At 33.4% G+C, this 22018-nt stretch overlaps 3 protein-coding genes across 4 annotated transcripts; 2 read left to right on the forward strand and 1 right to left on the reverse strand.

Annotated features, from left to right (window-relative positions):
• Positions 1 to 11656: 11656 nt before the first annotated feature.
• Positions 11657 to 13180, forward strand: LOC145561805 (epoxide hydrolase 1-like). Its single transcript, XM_081621914.1, has 4 exons — positions 11657 to 11956; positions 12234 to 12416; positions 12504 to 12745; positions 12928 to 13180. The coding sequence occupies exons 1-4, from the start codon at positions 11672 to 11674 to the stop codon at positions 13178 to 13180; spliced, it is 963 nt and encodes a 320-aa protein (XP_081478040.1). The 5' UTR covers positions 11657 to 11671.
• Positions 13181 to 13758: 578 nt separating this feature from the next.
• On the reverse strand, positions 13759 to 18415 carry LOC145561806 (folate transporter 1, chloroplastic-like). Of its 2 annotated transcripts, none has more exons than XM_081621915.1 (11): positions 18101 to 18415; positions 17908 to 17984; positions 17400 to 17476; positions 17217 to 17310; positions 16553 to 16646; positions 15740 to 15813; positions 15004 to 15108; positions 14677 to 14748; positions 14580 to 14600; positions 14383 to 14450; positions 13759 to 13922 (listed from the first exon to the last, which is right to left on the reverse strand). In XM_081621915.1, exons 1-11 carry the CDS (start codon positions 18204 to 18206, stop codon positions 13790 to 13792), a joined length of 921 nt encoding a protein of 306 aa, XP_081478041.1. In that variant the 5' UTR covers positions 18207 to 18415; the 3' UTR covers positions 13759 to 13789. The 2 variants fall into 2 exon arrangements, with proteins under 2 accessions (XP_081478041.1, XP_081478042.1); XM_081621916.1 differs by having other exon boundaries at positions 15004 to 15105; positions 18101 to 18414.
• A 1406-nt stretch (positions 18416 to 19821) lies between these two features.
• LOC145562990 (large ribosomal subunit protein eL20) lies at positions 19822 to 21639 on the forward strand. The gene is made up of 4 exons (XM_081623399.1): positions 19822 to 19971; positions 20086 to 20201; positions 20284 to 20347; positions 21111 to 21639. Exons 1-4 carry the CDS (start codon positions 19957 to 19959, stop codon positions 21450 to 21452), a joined length of 537 nt encoding a protein of 178 aa, XP_081479525.1. The 5' UTR covers positions 19822 to 19956; the 3' UTR covers positions 21453 to 21639.
• The last annotated feature ends 379 nt before the right edge of the window (positions 21640 to 22018 follow it).

Raw genomic sequence — 22018 nt, forward strand, 5'->3', positions numbered from 1 at the left:
TTTGCATGAGGCGTTTCTTTTTATGAAAAGGAACATGGAGCTGTTTTCATCTGTGAATTCCAATTGTTTTAGTACTTTGCAACGGTTGGTGCATAGTCGTTTTGTTGAACATTCTGTTTCTTTGGATGTTGATTCTATTGAGTTGTCTCAAACACAACAACTTTTGTCTAACCCGTATTATCATAAGCTTCTTGATGGCTTAATTGATGAGTTTATAAAAATGAAGTCAGTGGATGAGTTGTTTAAAGTTGATGCAAGTACTTCATCAAAGTCTACCCTACGAGATGATGGAGATGGTGGAGGTGGTGGAGATGGTGGTGGTGGAGATGGTGGTGGAGGTGGTGGTGGTGGAGATGGTGGTGGCAGAGGTGGTCCAGTCATGAGAACGAATAAAAGTTTGTGTTCTTTGGACTGTGGTGAAATTGGTGGTCAGAGTGTAGTGTTTGTTACGCCATTTATGAAAAGTAATTCTCGTGCTTTTAGTGAAAAATTACCTCGATTATATATAGAAGCTCTTGATTATTGTCTGGTGGATCACTTATTTAATAATAAGTAAGTTCTTTTTTAATTGTCATATTTTTTGAAACTTTTTTTTTCTTTTTCTTTTTGTTTTGATATTAATAATATTGTTTGACCTTGCAGTGAGAATCTTGTTACTTATGGATTGCATTTTCTCATTCCAAGAGAGGATATGGTGTCTTTGGTGCATCCTAATTTGGTTCGTTGGTCAGTAGTTGATTGCTACTGCATTTATCTAAATGAATCATGTTTTTATGATACTTGTGGTCCTCACAGATTCTTTTTTGGTGCGAGGCAAAGTGTAAGCAACTTTCTGTTTTGAGTTATTTGTTTTCTTACACTTTTCATTTATTTATTTTTTCCTTTTAGTTTGCTTTTTTGCATGTATCGGAGGGGAACGAAGATAGTTCTGCTAGTTCTGCTGTCTCCGATTTGCACGAAATTTGGGATGAATGGGTTACATATGAAAATTCTGGTTGTGATGTTATTGGTGCAAACTTGGTATATATCTTAATTTTTTATATATATTAACTGTTTGATGGTTGTGCTTTATGCTTACTTTTGTTCTATTTTTTCAGGTTTATTTTCCTGTTCTTGTTGATGAACATTATGTGTTGTTTGTGATTGATCATGGCAATGAATTGGTTCATTATGTTGATAATATCATTTGGAGTGATGAGACGATTACATATTTTCAAAATTTGACTTTTTATATGGTATGTTATTGTCTATTTTAAAGCATGTTTCTATTTTAATCTGATTTTTTTGTTGTTTTCAATATTCTGTTTTTTTTTCAGTGTTCTGAATTTGGTGATTTTCTTGCACGAAGAAATCATCCAACGAGTGAAAAAGTCCCTTTTTACAAGTTCAAAATTGTCGATTTAGTGTGGCGGAAGAGTAAGGTTGATAATAATGACTGTGGTGTGTTTATGATGTGTCATATGGAGCATTTTGTTGGTGGTACATCGTTTTCTGTAGATGAACTTAGAACAGTGAGTGATCTTGAAACTGATCTGAATTAATTCATTTGTTATTGTTTATGCTAATGTTTTATACATATTAATGTGCCTTTTATTTTCTTGTTGTGAGGTTGCTGGGAGGAAATTTTTACGTGCTAAGATTTGTGCGAAACTTGTGTTGTGTGACATGAACGAATCAAGATCTGAAGTCTTAGCAGAAGTTGAAAAATTTAATGAGAAGAAGAGCGATCTTGCGTATGTTGCTGAAATTGAAGAAAGGAGGAAGGTTGCAGCAGCGGAGAAGAAAAAAAAGAAATCTGAAACTGCTCCTGCTGTTGACACTGCTCCGAAAGCAAAACGGACTACAAAGGCTACACAGAAGTACACTCCTTCTAAATTTTAGCTAATTTTGGAAGTTGTTATTAGTTAACTACTTTTGGAAGTTGTCATTAGTTAACTACTTTTGGAAGTTGAAACTAGTGATAAATATTGACACTTAAACTAGTGTTAATATTTTCAAAATGTTTGTACAAATTTTATTTTATATATATATATATATATATATATATATATATATATATATATATATATATATATATATATATATATATATTTATATATATATATATATATATATATATATATATATATATATATATATATATATATATATATGATTATAAAGTTTATCATATATATATATATATATTACCATTTTATTCATTTTAAAAACGGACACTTTTGTGATTATTATTGTCACTTTTGTGAATATAAATATCACTTTTGTGAGTGACATATTTCTTTTGTGAGTAAAAAGTATCACTTTCGTGAGCAGATGCATCACTTTTGTGAGTATTATTGTTACTTTTGCGAGTATTAGTGTTACTTTTCTGTAAATGCATCACTTTTGTAAGTGTTAGTGTCACTTTTGTTAGTAAATTCATCACTTTTGCCAGTATATGCATCACTTTTGCGAGTATATGCATTACTTTTTCAAGTATCAGTGTAACATTATATAAATGTTCATAATTCATGAGCAATTCCATATCACAAAAATAAACTCATCACTACAAAAAATTCTGTATGAAAGTCAATAGTAGCATAAAACAAAAATAAACTCACTACAAAAAAGTTTGCAATTGTGTTTCATCCAAACTCACTACAAGTTCAAAAAAGTCGTACATTAGGTGTCTTCGATCCAAACTCTGAATTTGGATCTGGTAATGGTTTTTGCTTTGATTTCTTCCCTTTTTCAAGTGCTCCTTTTGCTCTCTTGCTTCTCCCCTTTGTTACAGCTCTCTTAGGGTCTAATATAGTGGGTATGGTTGTACTTGTTGATGAAGAAGCAGTAGTATTATTGTTACTCTGAGCACTCTCTGCCACATTAGAATTGTCATCACTTGCAGCAACCTCCTCTGTAAAAGCATCAGCCGCAAGTAAGTCTTCCACCATTTTCATACAGCTTTTGAAGTTTTCCTCCATGAATGCTCTTGCCTTTTCATTTTCTTGACTCTTTAAGATTAAGTTATAATATTTTCTCATCATTGTATGTCTCCATGGTGTATATGGGAGTTTTAGATCCTTTTTTTCCATTCTATTCCATACTTCAGACTTTGCAAGCTTTGTCCATCTTTTGCTAATGTACTTCTCTGGAATTCTTGTAATAGAATGTAGATGTAAAATTCTGAGGCAGTGATAGCATAGCCAACCAGAAGCTTCGAAATTCTTGCAAGTGCACCATATAGTTTGGCTCTCATGTATGTAACTTACGTGTTGGGAAGACCATGGCTTTTCTTCTAGAGATACTTCATAAAGAATAATGTTTTCTTCAGTTCTCCCTAGAATTTGGACTGTGGTCGCCATTGAGTATCCAAATTCCTCTTCGAAGTCTCTAAACAGAGACAATGTGTAAACCTGTACATTAGAGCAATAACTTACTACCAGTCATGTTCTTTTGCATGTATCATTTTTATATTTGCTTATGTTGTTTGTTTTCAGGTCTTAGATAAATGTAATAAAGGAATATAGAATTACCTGTGCAGCATGCTTTAGCATTCCGGATAGTGGCAATGAAGTAAAGGCTATTGATTTGCTGCAGGTAAACTCATTATACTTCTCATCACTTCTCCATCTTTTTATGGTTCTTACAAAGATGCCATAGAATTCTGTCAGTGTTGTTGATTTATTAGCTCTGAATCCTACTGCATGGTTCGTACTTTCACTTCTTTGTGATGAAAGAATTCCTGCCGAGAAGAAATCTTTACTGAGTGCTGGACATCACTTTTCCTTTAGATCGTACACCCTTTGGTACCATGCATGATTAACCAAATCAAATTTTTGTATCATTTCTTTCCATCTTTCTTCAAATTATGTTTCTGTCACACATCCCTTCAAGCATTTGTTGAATATTTTTTTGAACTCATTATCCCTTTTAAGGGCTCCAAATCGTGTTATTGCATTTTGTTCTAAGTGCCATATGCATAGCCTATGCCTTGTGTGTGGCAATACCTGCATTCAGAATGTGATATGTCACTAAACTTGAACACTTATTCTCACAACAATGATATTTTTACTCACAAAAGTAACATTTATACTCACATAAGTGATACTTATATTCATAAAAGTTATGAACACAAAAATGACTCAAAATGAGACTTGAATCAGTGAATATGATATTCAAATAGAAAAAGTAGTACCTGCTCAATTGCAAGAGCCATAGCCTGGTCTTGGTCAGTGAATGTGGAGGTTGGAATTTTATTCTCCATAGATTTTTTAAAGGTTTCAAGCAACCACACAAACGACTCTGTTTTTTCATTGCCTATGAATGCACATGCAAACATACAATTTTTCCAATGGTTATCTATTCCAACAAAAGGAGCACATATAAGGTTATACCGATTTGTTCTGTATGTTGTATCAAATACAAGAACATCTCTGTATATTTTGTAATCCTCTAACATCATTGCATCTCTCCAAAAAATGTTGGAAATTCTACCTTCTGTGTCGAATTTCACTCTAAAATAGAAGTTAGGATCTTCTTTTTGTTCTTCGATCAGAATGTTCACTAATGTCTGAGCATCTCCGGCCTCTATTTGTTCCATTCTTAGTCTTGAGCAGAAATTGAGGTGATCTACAACACTATGCCCCGAGTTTTCTTCTCCATTAGCTTCTGTACACATGTAATTATATGTGTCCATTGTTGAAAGTCCAGCAGATTTCATTGTTTTAATTGCTTCTGCCTTTTCTATTGTTACTTCTCTCTCAGATCGATGCAAATAATGCCACTGCTTTCTTGTTAGTTCATGATTATGCTGTAACACATGTGACACCACCTTAAATTTTCCATCATCATTCATTTTTGCTCTTAGGCTTGCCTTGCAGTTAGTTCTTGTAATGGAGACTTGTCGTGGTTTTCTTTGTTTTAAATCTTTGTTATCTTCATCAACCATTAGAACCATATTTGTCTTCTTTGGAGCAGTATGTATTTTTCCTTCCGCAGAACACACATAGTATTTCTCTGTGACTATACGTGTGTGTAAGCGGTACCTTGTTGTATGCTTTCTTATTGAAAATCCCACTGTAGAAGCATGTAGACTGTACAAGTCATAAATTTCTTGATAAGTGTCTCTTTCCACTCCAACTAATGATCCTTCCATATCTAAACCAGTGGTATCTATTGGTTTTGGATTTGTATCTGTGCATTAGTAGAATAAGAGATATTAGTAACTTCTGTATTAATAAAGGTAACATTTGTAAAGATATTAGTAACATTCATGAATGAATACTCTGCAGCCCACCTTGCTCAATGCTAGTGATTCAAAATCTAAAATAATGTCAACCATAGAGTTGCAATTGAATGTAATGTGACTTTTATATCTAAGCACTGTTAGTGATCTTGCATTTGAGAGAAGGCATAATATAAATCAGAGTAGCATCATTAGCATGTAATATTTGTTAAGGAAGACTTCTAAATGCAAGGATTTATCCAATGACAGAACTACAGAAGGTGTTTTCTAGAAAATAAGTTCAAGGCTGAGTGATTAATGTTCAGTTGATTCACTTGTTAGATTAATCTGTGTTGGTTGAAGGCAGCATCTTGGATCAATGTGTTTAGCTACGAGGTTCAATCCTGTCCACTGGTTGACAGTGGCTGTAATGGTGGCTTGTTTATTGTACTGAGTTCTTTTAGTCGATTTATTATTTTATAGAACACAAACTTCCAGGCCTTTGTATGGCAGACTTAGAAGTAGGGGCAGACTTAGCAGTAGAACATGAGCTAGCAATGGGAAAAATTTTCAAATCTTGGCCTTTTGTTTTATATATTTCATATTACTGCAAGGCATATACGTTGCATTTCATTGATTGTCGTTCAGAAACAACATATGTTTAAGTTTAGCTTCACACCTAGACCACATTTTGGGATAACATAACAGAATTTCTCTTATACTATATTCTTAAGAAGTTTATTGCAGCAGTGAACATCACTTAGGTAAAAGCCTGATTGAAATGATCTAGGCCTTTGATATAGTCAAATGACTTTTCAAAAGAATTTTTCTACCTTTCAGTTCAATAAGAAAATGTCATTGCTTCACATTGTGAGAATATGCATATAGTCTGTTATGCGTGATGGTTTTGCAATTATTCACAATATATGTAACTTTTGCCATAATATATGTAACTTTTGCCATAATATATGTAACATTTATAGAATTTTACCTTCATCTTCATCTATTGGTTGTCCTTCTTCATCTAATGTGTTCGGAATAACTTAATCTTCATCGTCTAATGTATTTGAAACACCTTGATTTTCAATATCTGCATTAATTATTGAAAATTAAATCAAAAATTTAAGCAAAAACAAACAATAGGTTAGTATTTGTTTAGATTTTTACCTTGTATTTGAATTTCTGGAACTTTTGAGTTTTGAATGTTATCATCATTAAACTGATCGAGATCATCAACGAAATTCTCTGCTTCACCTTCTCTGAATGTTTGATTGAGGTCGAAACTCCATGTTTTCTCTGGATGTTGCGTTAATGGTGGTTGATTTTCTCTTTGTAATTGCAGAAATTCGCGCATTAGGTTTTCGTAATTGGACGATCTGGAGGTTTTCGGCATTGTTGATCGAAAATTGGAGTTTTCTCTCTCCTCCATGGTTGCTTGGTGAAGGAGTTTTGAATCTGGAAAATTGGAGTTTTCTCTCTCCTCCATTGTTGCTTGCTGAAGGAGTTTTGAAGGAGATGTTCGTTATTTTGGAAAAAGGGAAAAAAAAAAAACACTGTTCACACGTGCGAAAATCCGTTATTCAGTATTTTACTGCACACCGGTTGTATGTAAAAGTTTTTGTTGGAAATGACATCTTTAAAAAAAAAAAAACCATCTAGATCAACCGAAAAAATTTCCAAAATGCGGGAAGAGATTACATCACTCCACACTCGTTGAAACACTGGTAAAATTTGGTACTACATTATTGCCCCCTCGCTTTACAACAGACCATGAAACACTAGTAAAATTAGAAGAAAAAAAAATCTAAAATATCCTTTATAATCAGATGAAAGGAACTAGGGTCATACAAACGCTTCCTCATTGCCTCAATCACCATCAGATTATCACTCTCGACCTCAATGAAACTCATACCCTTGTGTTTCGCAATTTTCATGCCCTAAAATACCGTTTTCACCTCTGCAATCTTAGTATTTCATTTTTCACTCCACTGCACCGTCCCCAAAGCACCACCCCCTCACTATTTTCGCAGACTGCACCCAGCCCCATCCCCACCTCCCCTAAAACACTAGCATCAACAATAATTTTAACCACGTCATATGCCGGAATAGACCCGCCAACAAAGACACTCTTTCCACCCATCAATTCCCCCTTGTTATTCAATTTTCTCACCTCACGCCCCTTCGCATTAATCTTCAAAGCATAGGCAGCAATTTGTTCAACATTCGGATATTCACCCTCAATCATTCATTTGTTCCTTGCGCCTCACATAGCCCAACATATGGTAATTAAACTCACCATATCCTCCCCAAAATTACCAAAACAGTGCTCCCACTAATCACCCATACTACAAAGAGAGTGAGACAAAACCATAGAATAATTGCACTTACTCCAAATTGTTTGGGCTAAACTGCAATCTTGACGCATGCATGACATATTCTTCTACTCTCTAGAAAACACCACAAGCTAGTAGCTAGGGCACAAAATAGCTACAAAAGAAATTAGCTTTAAAATTTTATGTAGCCTAAAAATCTATTTTCTAATTAGCTTACTATTGGAGTTGCTCTAATACTACATCGATTCCCTTAATTGGATACATTTTAACTTTACACCCTAGTTTCCCAACCAGTCTAGCGAACACCCACCCGAACCTTAACTCTAACTCTAACTCTCGAACCCCACTTATGTGGCGAAATCCCAACCAAAGTTCAACCTTTACTCTTAAACCACACTTATATGGCGAACTCCCACCTATCCCCAACCTAGCTGATCGATCGAACCCATACAACTCCCACCCACCCTAGTCGGCACGAACCTATGACCACCCAACCCTCCACACCAAACCCGACACCTTAATCTTTTAAAAAATTCTTTATTATAATTAAAATTAAAAATAAATTTTTTATATAAGTTAAGATTAAGCTATATTTTGTTTAAATTAAGACAATTCTTATTTAAATGAGAGTTCATTATAGTATAAGTCAAATGATGACTTGTTTGACCGATCACAAGTAAAATCTAATACTTAAATTGTTTATGGAATATAGACATCAATGTTAGACTGATTTTTTAATTTATTAAAGTTGAATTAATATTGGAAGATCACTTAAAATTCAACTTATTGTGGTTATTTTTTTCATCATTTTACTGTATTGTATTAGATTTTCCTTTTACTTATCATATGTATATGCATTTCTATTTTACACTAGAATTTTCCACATGAAAATGACAAAAAAGGCAAAAAAAAAAAATGGTGCGTTATTAAACCAAGAACGAATTTTTTTAGTGTGTCATCAAATATATACTTATTGAAATATATATTTCTGGGTTATTAATTAGTTATTATTTATTGATAATTACTAGTTACTACCTCCGTTTTTTATTAATTGACACGTTTTGACTTTAACACTATTCACACACCTCTCTTTGACCATGTTTTGTGATTTACATATGAAGAAAAATATATTCAATTGGGATCTTGTTAGATTCGTCACAATGTATATTTTCAAAATATAAATTTTTTATAATTTTTACTTATTGGTAATTAAAGATGGTGATTTCCATTAATCAATATTTATAGGGTTACAATGAGAAACCTAATCATATTAGGTAACACAAGATATGTACAGATATCAAAGATAATCTTATACAAAATATATCCTAAACCTAAGATGAGAATATTCTATGAATATTCTCTATCACACCTCCTCAGTTGGAGCGGGAGAAAATCAGATTAAATATTAGTATTGGTACAATTTTTTTAAATTTGATAAAAAATGATTTTAATAAGATCACTAGTATTAAACTCGTGCGATGCACGACTGTTTAATATATTATAATAATCATTTTTGTATTTATATTTTTGCTTAGTATTTCAATTTCATATAAGAATTGTACTTCGTAGAAAATATTTTAATAGCAGTGCTAAATAAGTACTCCTTATTTTAAAAAAAAAAACAACTAAAAAAAGTATTTTAAAAGTTAAACATAATAAAAGTCTAGCAGAATTATTTAAAAAAAAAAATTAAACGTATGTTATATTGTGAAAAACTTTTTTCATACACCTTGTTTAAATAACGGTTAAATTTTAAGTTAGTTTAAGAATTAAAGTATTTGTAAAGGCATGAGAATTTATTTATTTATTTATTTTTATTTTTTTACTTTTTTTAACCAGAAAAAACAAGAAAAGGACACAAGTCCTTCCAGCTTTCTGTTTTAAAATAATAGTATAGACCTTCCAACATCCTGTTGTAAAATAATAGTATAGATTATGAAAATAAAAAATTGATTTTCTAAAAATTTAAAGTTAAATTTTGGAAAAATGATAATGAATTGAAAAGGAAATAAATAAAAAGGAGGTTTGACCAAGCATTTAAAAAAAAAAAACCAACCAATCAGTTTTAGAATAATGATGGTCATTTTAAGTCTGACCATAGTAGAATTTTCATATGAATAATACGTAAAACGGTAAAATTGATTATACAATTATCTCTATAATTATTATCTCTATAATTATTATTCAACAAAACTACAAAAGTGGATGAAAAATATAGATAAAAACTAGATGAAATAGTATATATTAGTTTTTGGACGTTCCCCATAACTAATTGAAGGCCGACCTAATGCTGTAACCACCACATTTGACATACACATATAAATTCTCATCGAAGACATTCCCTTCAATAATCGAAATCGAGTAATTTTAATCAATTAATATGATCAAATAGTTTATAATGTATTTCCTAATTTCTATATGCGTTTTGTTTGAAAAAACTAAACATGACTTTTGGACTTATGAAATGTAAAAGTTGATTAAAGTATTGCTTGGCGCCCAAATACATGACTTCTGGACTTTTTTTTTCTTTATTGTAAGTTTTGTCCCCACTATTATAACAAGTTTAAAGGTGAATGCAAAATTTAACAATAAAAAAGTCATTAATAATAGTAATACTATATTTATAAAAGCTTATTTAGATACATTTCTAAATATTATAATCCTTTACAATTTGCTAAGTTAATGTAATGAAATCGTCTCATATACATGGAAAACTTGCTTTAATTTTAATCCGAAAAATAAAAGAATAAAATAAGAGACAAACTTGAGAAATTTGAGACTCTTGTGAAAATCCGTATGAATCACTTATGATGGTAATGGGATCAAATGAACTCATTTAATTTTGTAAAATAAATATTGTCACAAATAATAAGTTATTTAACATTGAATTGTTCAATAAAAAAGTGATATAAATTTATTATTAATTTATCAATATCAATAATTTTATGTGACCATAATGTCTCTGTTTTTTTGAAAATGTGTCTAAAATTATCTATACGTGTTTCATGTAATTTGTTAATTTATAAATAAATATAATAAAATTTATTTATTTATTATTTTATATGAATCCAATTGAATAAAATGTAAATTCGCCATTAACAATAATTTAAGGCTAATGTAAATGTAAATAATTAAGGTCTAAAAGCAGAAAGGGAGGGAGACAAAAGTTCACGCCTGAAACGGTGTAATATTATTGATATAAATGCTGTGGAGTAAATAAGTAGCATGCATATCGAATAAGACTTTTATTTTTCATTTTGTTTTGCATTCAATTCACTTCATATTTCTAATTTTGTATTGGTTTATGATTTAATAATTACTACTCCGTATTACAGTTATTATATCTAACTATAGGCTATACGCAATTATCTCCAATAAAATACATGTTAGTAAATCCGATGCGATAAATTTGAACAAATCTTTCATTGAAAAATGATATACACAAAAGCATATACTACCTCCGTTTCTTATTATGTGCAACAAAGGAATATTTTATGTCTCCTTTGTTGCACATAATAAGAAACAGAGGTAGTATTACATTTCGTAATATGAAATTAATATAAAAACTTATGACAAAATCACATGGCATTTGTTACAATTAATGCTTCATTATGCTTAATATCTTCATTGTTAGTTTTTTTAATTACAACCTTTAAGGTTGTTGGATCATATTGTTCTTTCTACCTGAAATTTGTTTGTGGGATAAAAAAATAAAATGAACAATATAAAACGGAAAAAATATTAGTTTCAAACGAAGTAAATTATGAGACAAGGTGTATAAAGTCAACTTTGTACAAAGTAATTTGTTACTTTGTCGAATGTGTAGAGCTTTGGCTAATGTTTGAATTGACGTACAACTCACTTGATCTCAATTTTATTATCATAAAATAATGTAATTTTATATATTAAATTAAATTTCCTAAAAATAAAAATATACTAAATTAAATGAAACAAAAAAAAATTACAAGTAGCAAATACTCCTTAGCTGACGTATCCATGCAAAGTCAGACTTTTATTTTTTATATTCAAAAGGAGAATGAAAGATTCATTATAAAATTCAGATAGCCAAGCAGCCATTGAAATCAGAGAATGAAACTGCCAGGGTAATAATATCAGATCAGAGAGCAGAGAAGTAATGGAGGGAGAAATCCAGCATAAATGGGTCAACAGTAACGGGATAAAGATGCACATAGCAGAGCAAGGCACAGGACCCCTTGTACTTTTGCTGCATGGGTTCCTGGAATTCTGGTACTATTGGCATCACCAGATCCCTGTTCTTGCTAGCCATGGTTATCATGTTGTCGCCCCAGATTTACGAGGCTATGGTGACTCTGACTCGCCCTTGAGCTCCTCTTCTTACAGCATGCTCCATATTGTTGCTGACCTTGTTGGCCTCTTGGACTACTTTGGTGAACCAAATGTAAAAACTACTCTCTAATCCAGCATTAAACTCATTTTCCCTACCCCTCATTGATAAAAATATGATACACTTTTACATAAAAGATGTATTAATTGTTTGTTAGACATCCAAACAGATGTGATTATTAATTTTGGATAGATGATGTACATACATAGATAGAATCCCTGATTTGCTATCAGCCTAATACATGTATTTAATTGTATCAAGTAATAACTTGACTGGAAAAGTTTAATTATACTTGGCTTGTTTCTCACAAAACTTGGTGATTTTGGAGAAGGCTTTTGTGGTGGGAACTGATTGGGGAGCTGAGGCAGCATGGCACTTGAGCCTCTTTAGGCCTGATAGAGTGGAAGGAGTGGTTTGTCTCTCAGTTCCTTACTTCCTCAGAGACCCAAACAACAAACCTACTGATTTTTTCCGAAGATTATTTGGAGATGACTTCTATGTGTGTCAATTTCAGGTATTGTCTCAAAAATAAAAAAGATCTATCTCATTTGAGTCATTTCGCAGCAGAAAGTTGGTACTTATTAGTTGTCTAAATATGTAGGAAACAGGACAAGCAGAGAGAGCATTTGCAAGGTATGACTATCTGACAGTTATGAAGAAATACCTGCTAGTAGACAGAACAGACAATCTGGTGGCTCCAGAGGGCATGGAGATAATAGACTATCTAGAGACTCCGTCTGTTTTGCCACCATGGATCACTGAAGAGGAACTTCAGGTTTATGCAGACAAGTTTCAGGAGTCAGGTTTCACTGGTCCATTGAACTATTACCGCGCTATGGACTTGTAAGTGTATCACTCTTGGAGATTTACCAACTTCTAGACTAGAGTAAAATCAACAGTGTATCACTTGCATTAACTTTTCTTCAAACCTTGAGAGATATTCATGAGTTCTTTCATCTCTTTCTTGATCACTAAGCAGTGCATGACTTAAGTTTCACTATCTACATCATGTGTTGCTGTGTTAGGAACTGGGAGCTGCTCGCAGCCTGGCAGGGAGCAAAGATAACAGTTCCAGGCAAGTTCATTATTGGCAATAAAGACATTGGTTTTGTAAATCTTGGTATAAGGGAATACATTGAAGGTCCCATCTTCAAGAGCCTCGTTCCTAATTTACAAGTTGCCATTCTCAATGGTCACCATTACATACAACTGGAAAAACCACAGGATGTGTCCAATGAGATATTATCCTTCCTACAAAATCTCTCTTCAGACCAATGAAGCTATTCTACTTTTCTGGACCAAACTGTTGGTCCTTTGTACAAGTAAAGGACTAATAACTGGATTAGAGATAATCTTCAACCAGTAATCTAGACAGTCTGCCTAAGTACATTCTTAGCCTGTTTTGGCCATGCTTCAGCTTTCGCTCTGAATCAGATGTAAATTTACTTGTCTATTTAAAGTTTGCTACTTTGCTAAGTACTTCAACTCTCCCCAATACTATTTCATACGAAGTTAATTTAGCTAGCCTTTTCAATTACCAAATCACTCTTGAAACTGCCCAATAAAAAGACAAATCAAACGCCATAAGGTGATCCAAGTATTCAAAGATGTTTACATGACAAAGGTTGGAACAAGAAACTATGACAAGCATAACCTCAAGGTAACCAGTTCAATAGTATTAATAACTTAAGCAACAGAAACGTGACAATAATTTCCTCATACCAGTATGCCCTGTTGACCTGTTCTATCACGGTATTGTATCTACCTGTTAAAGATGGGCGTAAAAAAGAAAGGGGATTTGAGAAGAGAGGGGGGGGGGGGTTGTAAAAAAATCAAGAAGCAGAGGTAGCAGAGAATTCAAGAAAAAATAGATGAAAGATTATAGGATTAATCTTTCTTTCTAGTCAAATTGAACACCTTTAGAACATTCTCATATACAACAAAAGTTACAGCAGATGCAGGTACATTCTTCAATAAGTTAGCTGTAATACCTTTGTAGAAACCACGAAGACCTTCAAACCTGCAAAAGATGATAATATATATATATAACTTTGATAAATAGGGGAAAAAAGGAAGAAATATCAGGTTGTAGGACACATGGGAAAGTTGTCCTCAAATTATTTAATAGATGGGAAAGATGTCCTCACACATTATATTGGTGATACATATATGTATACTTTTGGCTAGGAGAGAGGCAAGCAAGGATGCAGGGTGTATGAGCACTGATATAATTTTAAATTTTCTCAGGGAAGCATTGCATTGGGGGGCAACTGTGATATGACTTAATAAACTATTACGTGAAAGGAATAAGACAAGAATCAACACCCAATTAGGCACTGATGATTATAATACCCTCTAACGCAAATATTATTAAAGCCAGAACAACCAGTCAGACATCAAGATAGTATTACATTATCACTTAACACTACGTTGCAGGCTTAGCATACGAAGTATTAAATTTTGCAGTGATTCATTCTCACCGTGCAGTTTCTTTGATCACGTGAAAGCTATCTGCATATCTTGGAACGCCATCTTGATTTGGCCTTTGCTGCATTTACAAATTTACACAAAGACAGATGAGTGAAAAAACTACAGCTTGTTGTAAAGGTCAGCTTAAGCATCATGGAAGCAAAATTCCAGTCACACCCCCCCCCCCCTCACCTAATCAGGCATTTACCTGTAATCTTGATCGAATGACCTGCGAAGTACAGAAGATATTACCAAAAGTTGATATTACAAAATAAAGATCCATTATAATTATGAGTAAAGTTTACCTGAACTGGATATGTAAAGAGAATGGCTGCAACTTTAGAAGAAGCTCCCAAAAAGGTATAGTCTAGGGAGTTCTGTATCAGAGTGCAACATATAAGAAAATCAGCTTAAAATTCACAATGTTAATAGAATTTACTAAATGGAGTAATGGACCCTGTGGTTTAAGCAAATAGATGTCAAACCACTCCCCACCCACTTTTATGCATTAATCTCTACATTTAGCAAAAGTATTTTAAAAAGATCTTATTTTTTGCCAAAAGGGATTAATTGCTAATAGAGCTTTATGTCAGAGAGATACAGCATATAGGGTGCATAAATCGCAAACCTACCAGCACTTCAACATCTTTAGTTTTGGCATTTTCTGACTTAAAATCAACAAGAAGTTTACGCAATTCCTCATACGCAGTGAACTGTATGGCACCATGAGAGACCTGCTGAAGCAGTAAATTCAACAAGTAAGCATACCAGAGTTACACCCTAAACATCAAGTAGAATGGCAACACTCAATACTCAGTTAACCAGGGAAAAGAAGTTGAAAAGCCCAGAAAACCAAGCCCTCTGTTTTCTTAACAGTTTCACCAGATAAACATACATGAAAATTTTCCCAAATTTCCACAGTCAGTGCTCAGAAGCAACATGCAAACCATACTAGAATGATCTACAAATCTGTTATCAAGATAATGACCAAAAGCCACTCAAGATTACTACAATGGGCGAAAATTGTACAATGCAATTCAGATATAGCAAGCTGACAAAAGCTTTCACTGACTTGCTTTCTAATGTAACTAATACATCACAACATACTTTATTTACCCAAAATATTGAAGCATGAACCAACTTGATCCATCAGAAGATCAACAAGCTAGACAGAAGGCACTTTTTCGCGTCTAATTTCCATAAGACACCAAGCTAATACTTTTTCATTAACAGGGCAATCATATGCACAAAGACAACTCCAGCAAAGCACCTAGCGAGCTTAATAATAGAATGGGCTAAGCTAATTATGGTTAATAAATGAACTGGGCAAGAGAGAGGACTGCAGAGTATAGATGAGTAAAATCTAACCAGCAAAAGACTTGGCCAAATTCCTCTATAGAGTGCAGTCCACCCTTCCTCTTTTGTTATGGTTCGCAGAGCATCTGAAGTGGACACCAAAAAAAAAAAAAAAAAAAAAAAAAACCAATCAGAAACTCCTCATTCTACTGATAAAAAGAGGTCTTTTGAACAGCACTAGATAAAAGAATCAGTTTAAAGTCTTAACATATACTATGAAAAAATAAAGTCATTGGTGTAGCTTGAAAACTTTGCCAACTAGTGGGACATCCTGAAATAAGTACAACATAGAATGGGGTGCCACTTCTTCCCAAGCCCCCTCCTCCCTACACACAAACACAGGAGTAAGATTCAACCACTAGGATGGTAAAACCTTTTATGATCACACTATAGAAGTAAGAACCGACTCCCCATAAAATGTAAACCTATCCCTCATGTTAGCTTCAAAAGGTTATGGTACCTAGTGCAGAATCTTAAATAAAATATTCCATAACAATATACGTGAAATGGGTGGATTATATAAACTGCATTCTAAAAATACTGTAATATGAGTATCAACCTATCAGGTCCTACATAAACAATGAGTTTGAATTCTTGTTAATAGTAGCCAACTAGCCATAGAGAACTCTTCAACTCATGAAAATTTTCTACTGGAAAGTAAACTTTTACTAAATCCTGGAAACTAAAATGACCAGAGAATCTGACCCAATTAATTATATCCATTGCATCCGCAAGTAGTTTACGAGTTTGAAAGCTCAAAAGCAGCAAGACCAGTAAAAAGCATCCAGCATACAGTTCATGAATTAACTAAGAAGTGAAGCCAACCATAAACACCAGAATATTGACGGGTTTGATGAAGAGGATTCTGTAGCTGTAATCTTGTTTTAATGACCCAAACAGGATTTGTGAAAAATGATACCTGTAAATAGTTCATACATGTGCTAGTTAGAAATCAGTTCTAACAAAAAACATGAAAACGAAAAAATGAAAGCATGTTTCTTACATCTCCAAAGCGAGAAAGAAGCCCGTTCTAGTAGCACTGCGGCCAAATTTGAAGGAACTTAAAAATGTAAGTGGGGACATCGTAGTATCCTAAAATGTTATTCACAAATTTGATTGGGACATCTCTAATACAAACTCGTGTAAACTCCTACTTTGTTTCTTCTGAGCATTGACAAAATCAATTGAATAGTGAAATTTAGATTAAAGAATTCATTGAGATAACAAGCCTGACAGAATGAAAATTCAGGGTGACTTATGTCCATACTTAAGCTTCATACACACTCCCACCATCCCTATATAAAAGCCCCATTTCTCCTTTTAGTCCAATTTATCATTTTGGATGGGATCCACATCCACTATTTTGTTTTTTTTTTTTTTTTTTAATAATTCACTATTAATCAACAAAACCCCTCTAACACCATTACATCTTCTCTAGCTTCCCCATAAAGACATTTAAACTATGGCATTGCTGTTTCAAAAAACTGACCAGTGCACCAGCCTCTGCAGCTGCCGCCAAATGGTGTCCAGGACTCAGCTTATCCTCCTCATCAAGAGAATACCTTTTTTTAGCTCTGCTATAGCTGCAGAAAATAGCATATCCTTTCCAATTCAGATAAAACAACTAAAAAATAGGCAGCTACAATTTCAGACTTGAGAGTATTCAACTTACAAGAAGAAAAATAGCCCCCATGAAATAGATGATCCTATAACAGCTGGGGTGAAGCCAGCATAAAGCCCCCTCAAACCCTGGAAAACAAGTTAAAAACAAAATGTTGAGCAAGCAGAATTGTACTAGAATCTACAAATAGCATCTCAGCAAGACATAACTTAATTTCTTCATACTCAAAGTATTAAAGACCTTTCAGCTAGTATTGACCATCTCAAATCAAAATTTAAAGATTAAAGATGGTAATTTTCGACTGATAACAGCTTAATAAACTAAATTCACTTAAAATATGCACCCAGTACTTTTTACAAATTATAATTTCAATGAATGTATTAGGCATTTTACAAATAGTCATACATTGGCATTAGAGACCATAAATACATACAAGTAGTTAATTGAATAACAAACAATGATACAAACATGTTGCATAGAATTGGCTAAAAATATTCAATTGTAAAATAAATTAGGGTTAAAAAAGCAACAAAATAAAGCATTTTAATTTTGAAGACACCTCAGAACGGGCGATGGTGAAGATAGCATTGGGAGTATTCTTGTAGCTTGGGAGATTCGATATTCGTCCATCATTCACTGTAAAATTTCAACAAATACAAATAAAAATGAATCCCCAGAAAAAAAAATAATTAAAAAAAGAGAGAGAGAGAGGATGGTGAGAATTAGACGAAATTGATTTATTATGGTTTGACCTTGGAAGCGGGTGCGAACGACGTCAAGGGGGTGCATGATTGCCACAGTGGCGAAGCCAGCGACGGATCCGGCGGTGGCATTCTCCCATTCCCATTTCACCGCCATTAACGCCGCCGGAAACTGATTATCCGGCGAGCTTCTGGAGAGAATTTGTTAGTTTCTTTTCACTTCTGTACTCGCTTTGTCTCTCCACCTTACTTATGTTGTTCAACTGGATTTAAGAATATGGAGTAATGGATCTTTTGCAATAAGTAGGAAAGGACCGCGTGTTCGATGTCTCGCAAGAATAATTGAGAGAGGACGAAAATCTAACCACTTAGGGGGTGTTTGGTTCAAGCTTTTACGATGGAATGGAATGAATGTGATACCATTAATGATGTGATTGTTGTTTGGTTGGGGTCATTTGGGTATGAAATGTCATATTCATTAGTTATTCATCCCCTTCAATCTCATACCCATCACCCCCCTAAAGATTGATATTCCATACCTTCTCAAGTCATTAATACTATCAAAATCCATACCTTTGAATGAACCGAGCAACTTTTATAAAACAATAGATTATCAATTCATACCCTCGGGGTTGATATCCCCATATCATTCCATTCCAACATTTTGAACCAAACGACCTCTTATAAGGCTCAAACGGTGCCCCGAATCCGGATTAATTCAAAGGGTGAGCTGGATAGAACAAAAAAAAAAGTAATGGATCTTTTGCTTATGTCATCGTGTGAGTTATGTCAACGTATTCATTGAGACAACGCTGGCAAGTCCAAAGCTCCAAACTCTCTATCCACTTGCTTATTGCTTTGAAACTTGTACGTTTAAGACTTTTAGGCCTTTATCATAGAAATGACCTTCATAACAACTTACAAGTGTTAAATATTAGTAAAAGGTCATCATAGTAAGAGTTAAATTTGAATTGGAGTCATCATAGAAGGAGTTAAATAGGAGCAAGGGTCATCATGATAGGATTATAAAAACAGGATAATATAGTAGTAGGGTTATAACAGTGGGGGTTTATTTAACCTTCTACTAATATAGTAGTAGGGTTATAACAGTAGGGATTTATTTAGCCTCTACTATGATAACTCTTATTGTTCTTATAACCCCTACCGTCGTATCAAGGGATAAATTGGAGCAACGATCATCATACTAAGAGTTAAATAGTTTCAGGGGTTATAATAGTGAGGTTTATGCCAAACTATGATAACCCATGCTACTGTGAGCACTACTGATGCTATAACCCTTACTTTGAAGGCAGAATCATCATAATATGGTCTAAGTAGTATCAAGGGACACCTTAGTATGGGTATGGGGTTAATATGAGAATGAGTCATCATAAAAGAGGTTAATCGGGAGTAGGGGGTTATCATAGAAAGGGTTAAATAAGAGCGCGAGTAGTCTTCATAGTATGGTTTAAATAGGGAGTAAAGCCTTATTTAGTCTACCTTAAAAATATTGTAATAATATTAATTTAGTAAGTATAATTTTATTTCACTCTAAATCAGTAATTTTAAAGAAGAAATATACAAATATACCGTAGATAATAGTTAGTAAAAATAATTTCAATTTATAAAAAATAAGGTGATGTGATTATGTGAATAAGGGATGAGGATCATAAAAAAAAAAAAAAAAAAAAAAAAAAAAAAAAAAAAAAAAAAAACAAAACCAAGAAATGACTAATGTTGAGCAGGGCCTAAGTTTTGGGCTCATGGTATGCCAGCTTGCAAATTTGTAAGCCTGAATGACACAACTCAGATGAGTACATTATTAAAAACTAAAAACCCTACACATTCTTCCTCCAACTCCTATATATAATCGTAAAGTGACAAATCAGCAGAAGAATCGATCGAAAATGGGTTATTTTAGGGTTAGATTTCAATCATTCTATCTCCTTTAATTCATCTGTTTTTCTGCAACAATTATTTCAATCAATTCATGAACTTATTTTAATCCATAATAAATAATGTTAAATGTGTAACAGTTTCATCAGTACCAAGTTGTGGGAAGAGGCTTGCCCACTGAATCCGATGAGCATCCCAAGATCTATCGCATGAAGCTCTGGGCTACCAATGAAGTTCGAGCCAAGTCCAAATTTTGGTACCTTTTTTTTTTTTTTACTCTTTTCTAACTTGTAATTTCGATTGAGAAAACCCCTGTGATTTTGTGTTATTTTTTGCAGGTATTTTCTGAGAAAATTGAAGAAGGTGAAGAAAAGCAATGGTCAGATTCTTGCCATTAACGAGGTATATTAATCTTTCTATTTCCAAGTAATTGTTTATATGACGTTTAATTCTAGTATTACCTGGCAAACAAATTGCTTTGTGTATGTTCATGTTGTGAAATAATCCAAAAGGCCATTTTGAATTTGTTAATTATAATTTTTTTAGGTTGTTGTAAAGTAATTTCCTGTTTGGCTATCATTTTGTGTAATATTATATAATCGTAGGCTACCTCTCCTACATAATGGTACTCTGGTAGTTATAGAATTATGGCGAACCCATCGTACATCCAAGTGTAAATTTTGAAAATTTTAATCTCTGCAGACTATCGAAAATGATTCTTTTCCATCAATCTCCGTAATTGGGCAGAACTGAAAGAGTGATCTAATCTATGTTTGTTAGAAAAAGAAAGAGATTAGTGATAGTTTAAACAGGGGAGTGAGAGTCTGGACAACACTAGTCACGCTACTGTTTCAAAGGTTATAGTAGTGGAAGTAGCCTCAGACTTGGCTAGAGTATTCTGTTTGTGATTGCAATGAAAAGGAAGAGATTGTTGCAGTCAATAGAAATAGATGAGAGATAGTGATAGGCCTCCTCCCCTCACATCAAAACTCCCGTGTCTTCCATAACTAGTGTTTTCCGGACACTATAATTTTTTACTTTGGCTTAAAATTCTCATCTCACAACATATAGAGAAGAATTTTGAGTTTTTGTCCATCGTAGTGGTGTTGCCTTAATGTTAGAGATTGGATTTATTATTTATCGCTCAGTATTGATCTGCCCACAGATCTATGAGAAGAATCCTACTGTTATCAAGAACTATGGAATATGGTTGCGATACCAAAGTAGAACTGGCTACCACAACATGTACAAGGAATTCCGTGACACCACATTGAATGGTGCTGTTGAGCAAATGTATACCGAGATGGCTTCTCGCCATAGAGTCAGGGCCCCATGCATCCAGATTATCAAGACAGCAACTGTTCCTGATGAACTTTGTAAGAGGGAGAACACCAAACAGTTCCACAGCAAGGATATCAAATTTCCACTGGTTTACAAGAAGGTTAGACCACCAAATAGGAAGCTCAAGACAACATACAAAGCATCAAGGCCTAATCTGTTCATGTAAGGTGCAACTTTTGTTGGTATTGTGATTTAGAGCTTGAAATTTTTTCTTGAGAACAAATTGAGTTGTTACAAACTTACAATTTACTAGTCTTATGAGTTACGGATACCCAATTGAGGTACAATATGTGTTTTTGCTTATGGACAGATCCTATTATGAATATCGTTTATCCAACATTGGTTCTTTCTTAGCTTGTTGTTTGGTTCATTTGACTTCTTGCGAATTGAGGCTCCTTTTTCCAGCTCTTGATCGAGCTGCCTTTAATGGTTTACTCTGCTATTACGGTACCCTTATCTCTATAGTCTTCTACCTTTATAACAGAGCAAACCATTTAAGTCATACTGAGAGAAAGGGCTTTACGGTTTACAGCACCATGGTTAAAGCTTCCAATTTTATCACTTGTGGTTAGCTTAACTAAGAATGCTCCATGCTTCCAATTTTTTAATTTTAATTTGATTATTTTAAATTTTAATTTTTACTTTCTTTTATTCAGGGTTTAATATTTGTTAGATTCGTCTCAACATATAGTTTCATAAGTACGTAGTAAGTTTTTTATTTTGCGAATTAAA

Source organism: Chenopodium album, chromosome 10 (genome assembly GCF_948465745.1).
Source record: "Chenopodium album chromosome 10, dcCheAlbu1.1, whole genome shotgun sequence".
NCBI classification, from domain to species: Eukaryota; Viridiplantae; Streptophyta; class Magnoliopsida; order Caryophyllales; family Amaranthaceae; genus Chenopodium; species Chenopodium album.

Excerpts from the sequence above, each read along its gene's own strand:
- LOC145561805 (XM_081621914.1), top strand. The coding sequence starts at position 11,672 with ATGGAGGGAGAAATCCAGCATAAATGGGTCAACAGTAACGGGATAAAG. Across the intron at positions 11,957-12,233 it reads ACTACTTTGGTGAACCAAAT|GCTTTTGTGGTGGGAACTGA; the intron begins GTAAAAACTACT and ends ATTTTGGAGAAG. Across the intron at positions 12,746-12,927 it reads TATTACCGCGCTATGGACTT|GAACTGGGAGCTGCTCGCAG; the intron begins GTAAGTGTATCA and ends TTGCTGTGTTAG.
- LOC145561806 (XM_081621915.1), bottom strand. The coding sequence starts at position 18,206 with ATGGCGGTGAAATGGGAATGGGAGAATGCCACCGCCGGATCCGTCGCT. Across the intron at positions 15,814-16,552 it reads TCAATATTCTGGTGTTTATG|ATGCTCTGCGAACCATAACA; the intron begins GTTGGCTTCACT and ends TGTCCACTTCAG. Across the intron at positions 13,923-14,382 it reads GTGATCAAAGAAACTGCACG|GTTTGAAGGTCTTCGTGGTT; the intron begins GTGAGAATGAAT and ends CATCTTTTGCAG.
- LOC145562990 (XM_081623399.1), top strand. Across the intron at positions 20,202-20,283 it reads CGAGCCAAGTCCAAATTTTG|GTATTTTCTGAGAAAATTGA; the intron begins GTACCTTTTTTT and ends TATTTTTTGCAG. Across the intron at positions 20,348-21,110 it reads AGATTCTTGCCATTAACGAG|ATCTATGAGAAGAATCCTAC; the intron begins GTATATTAATCT and ends ATCTGCCCACAG.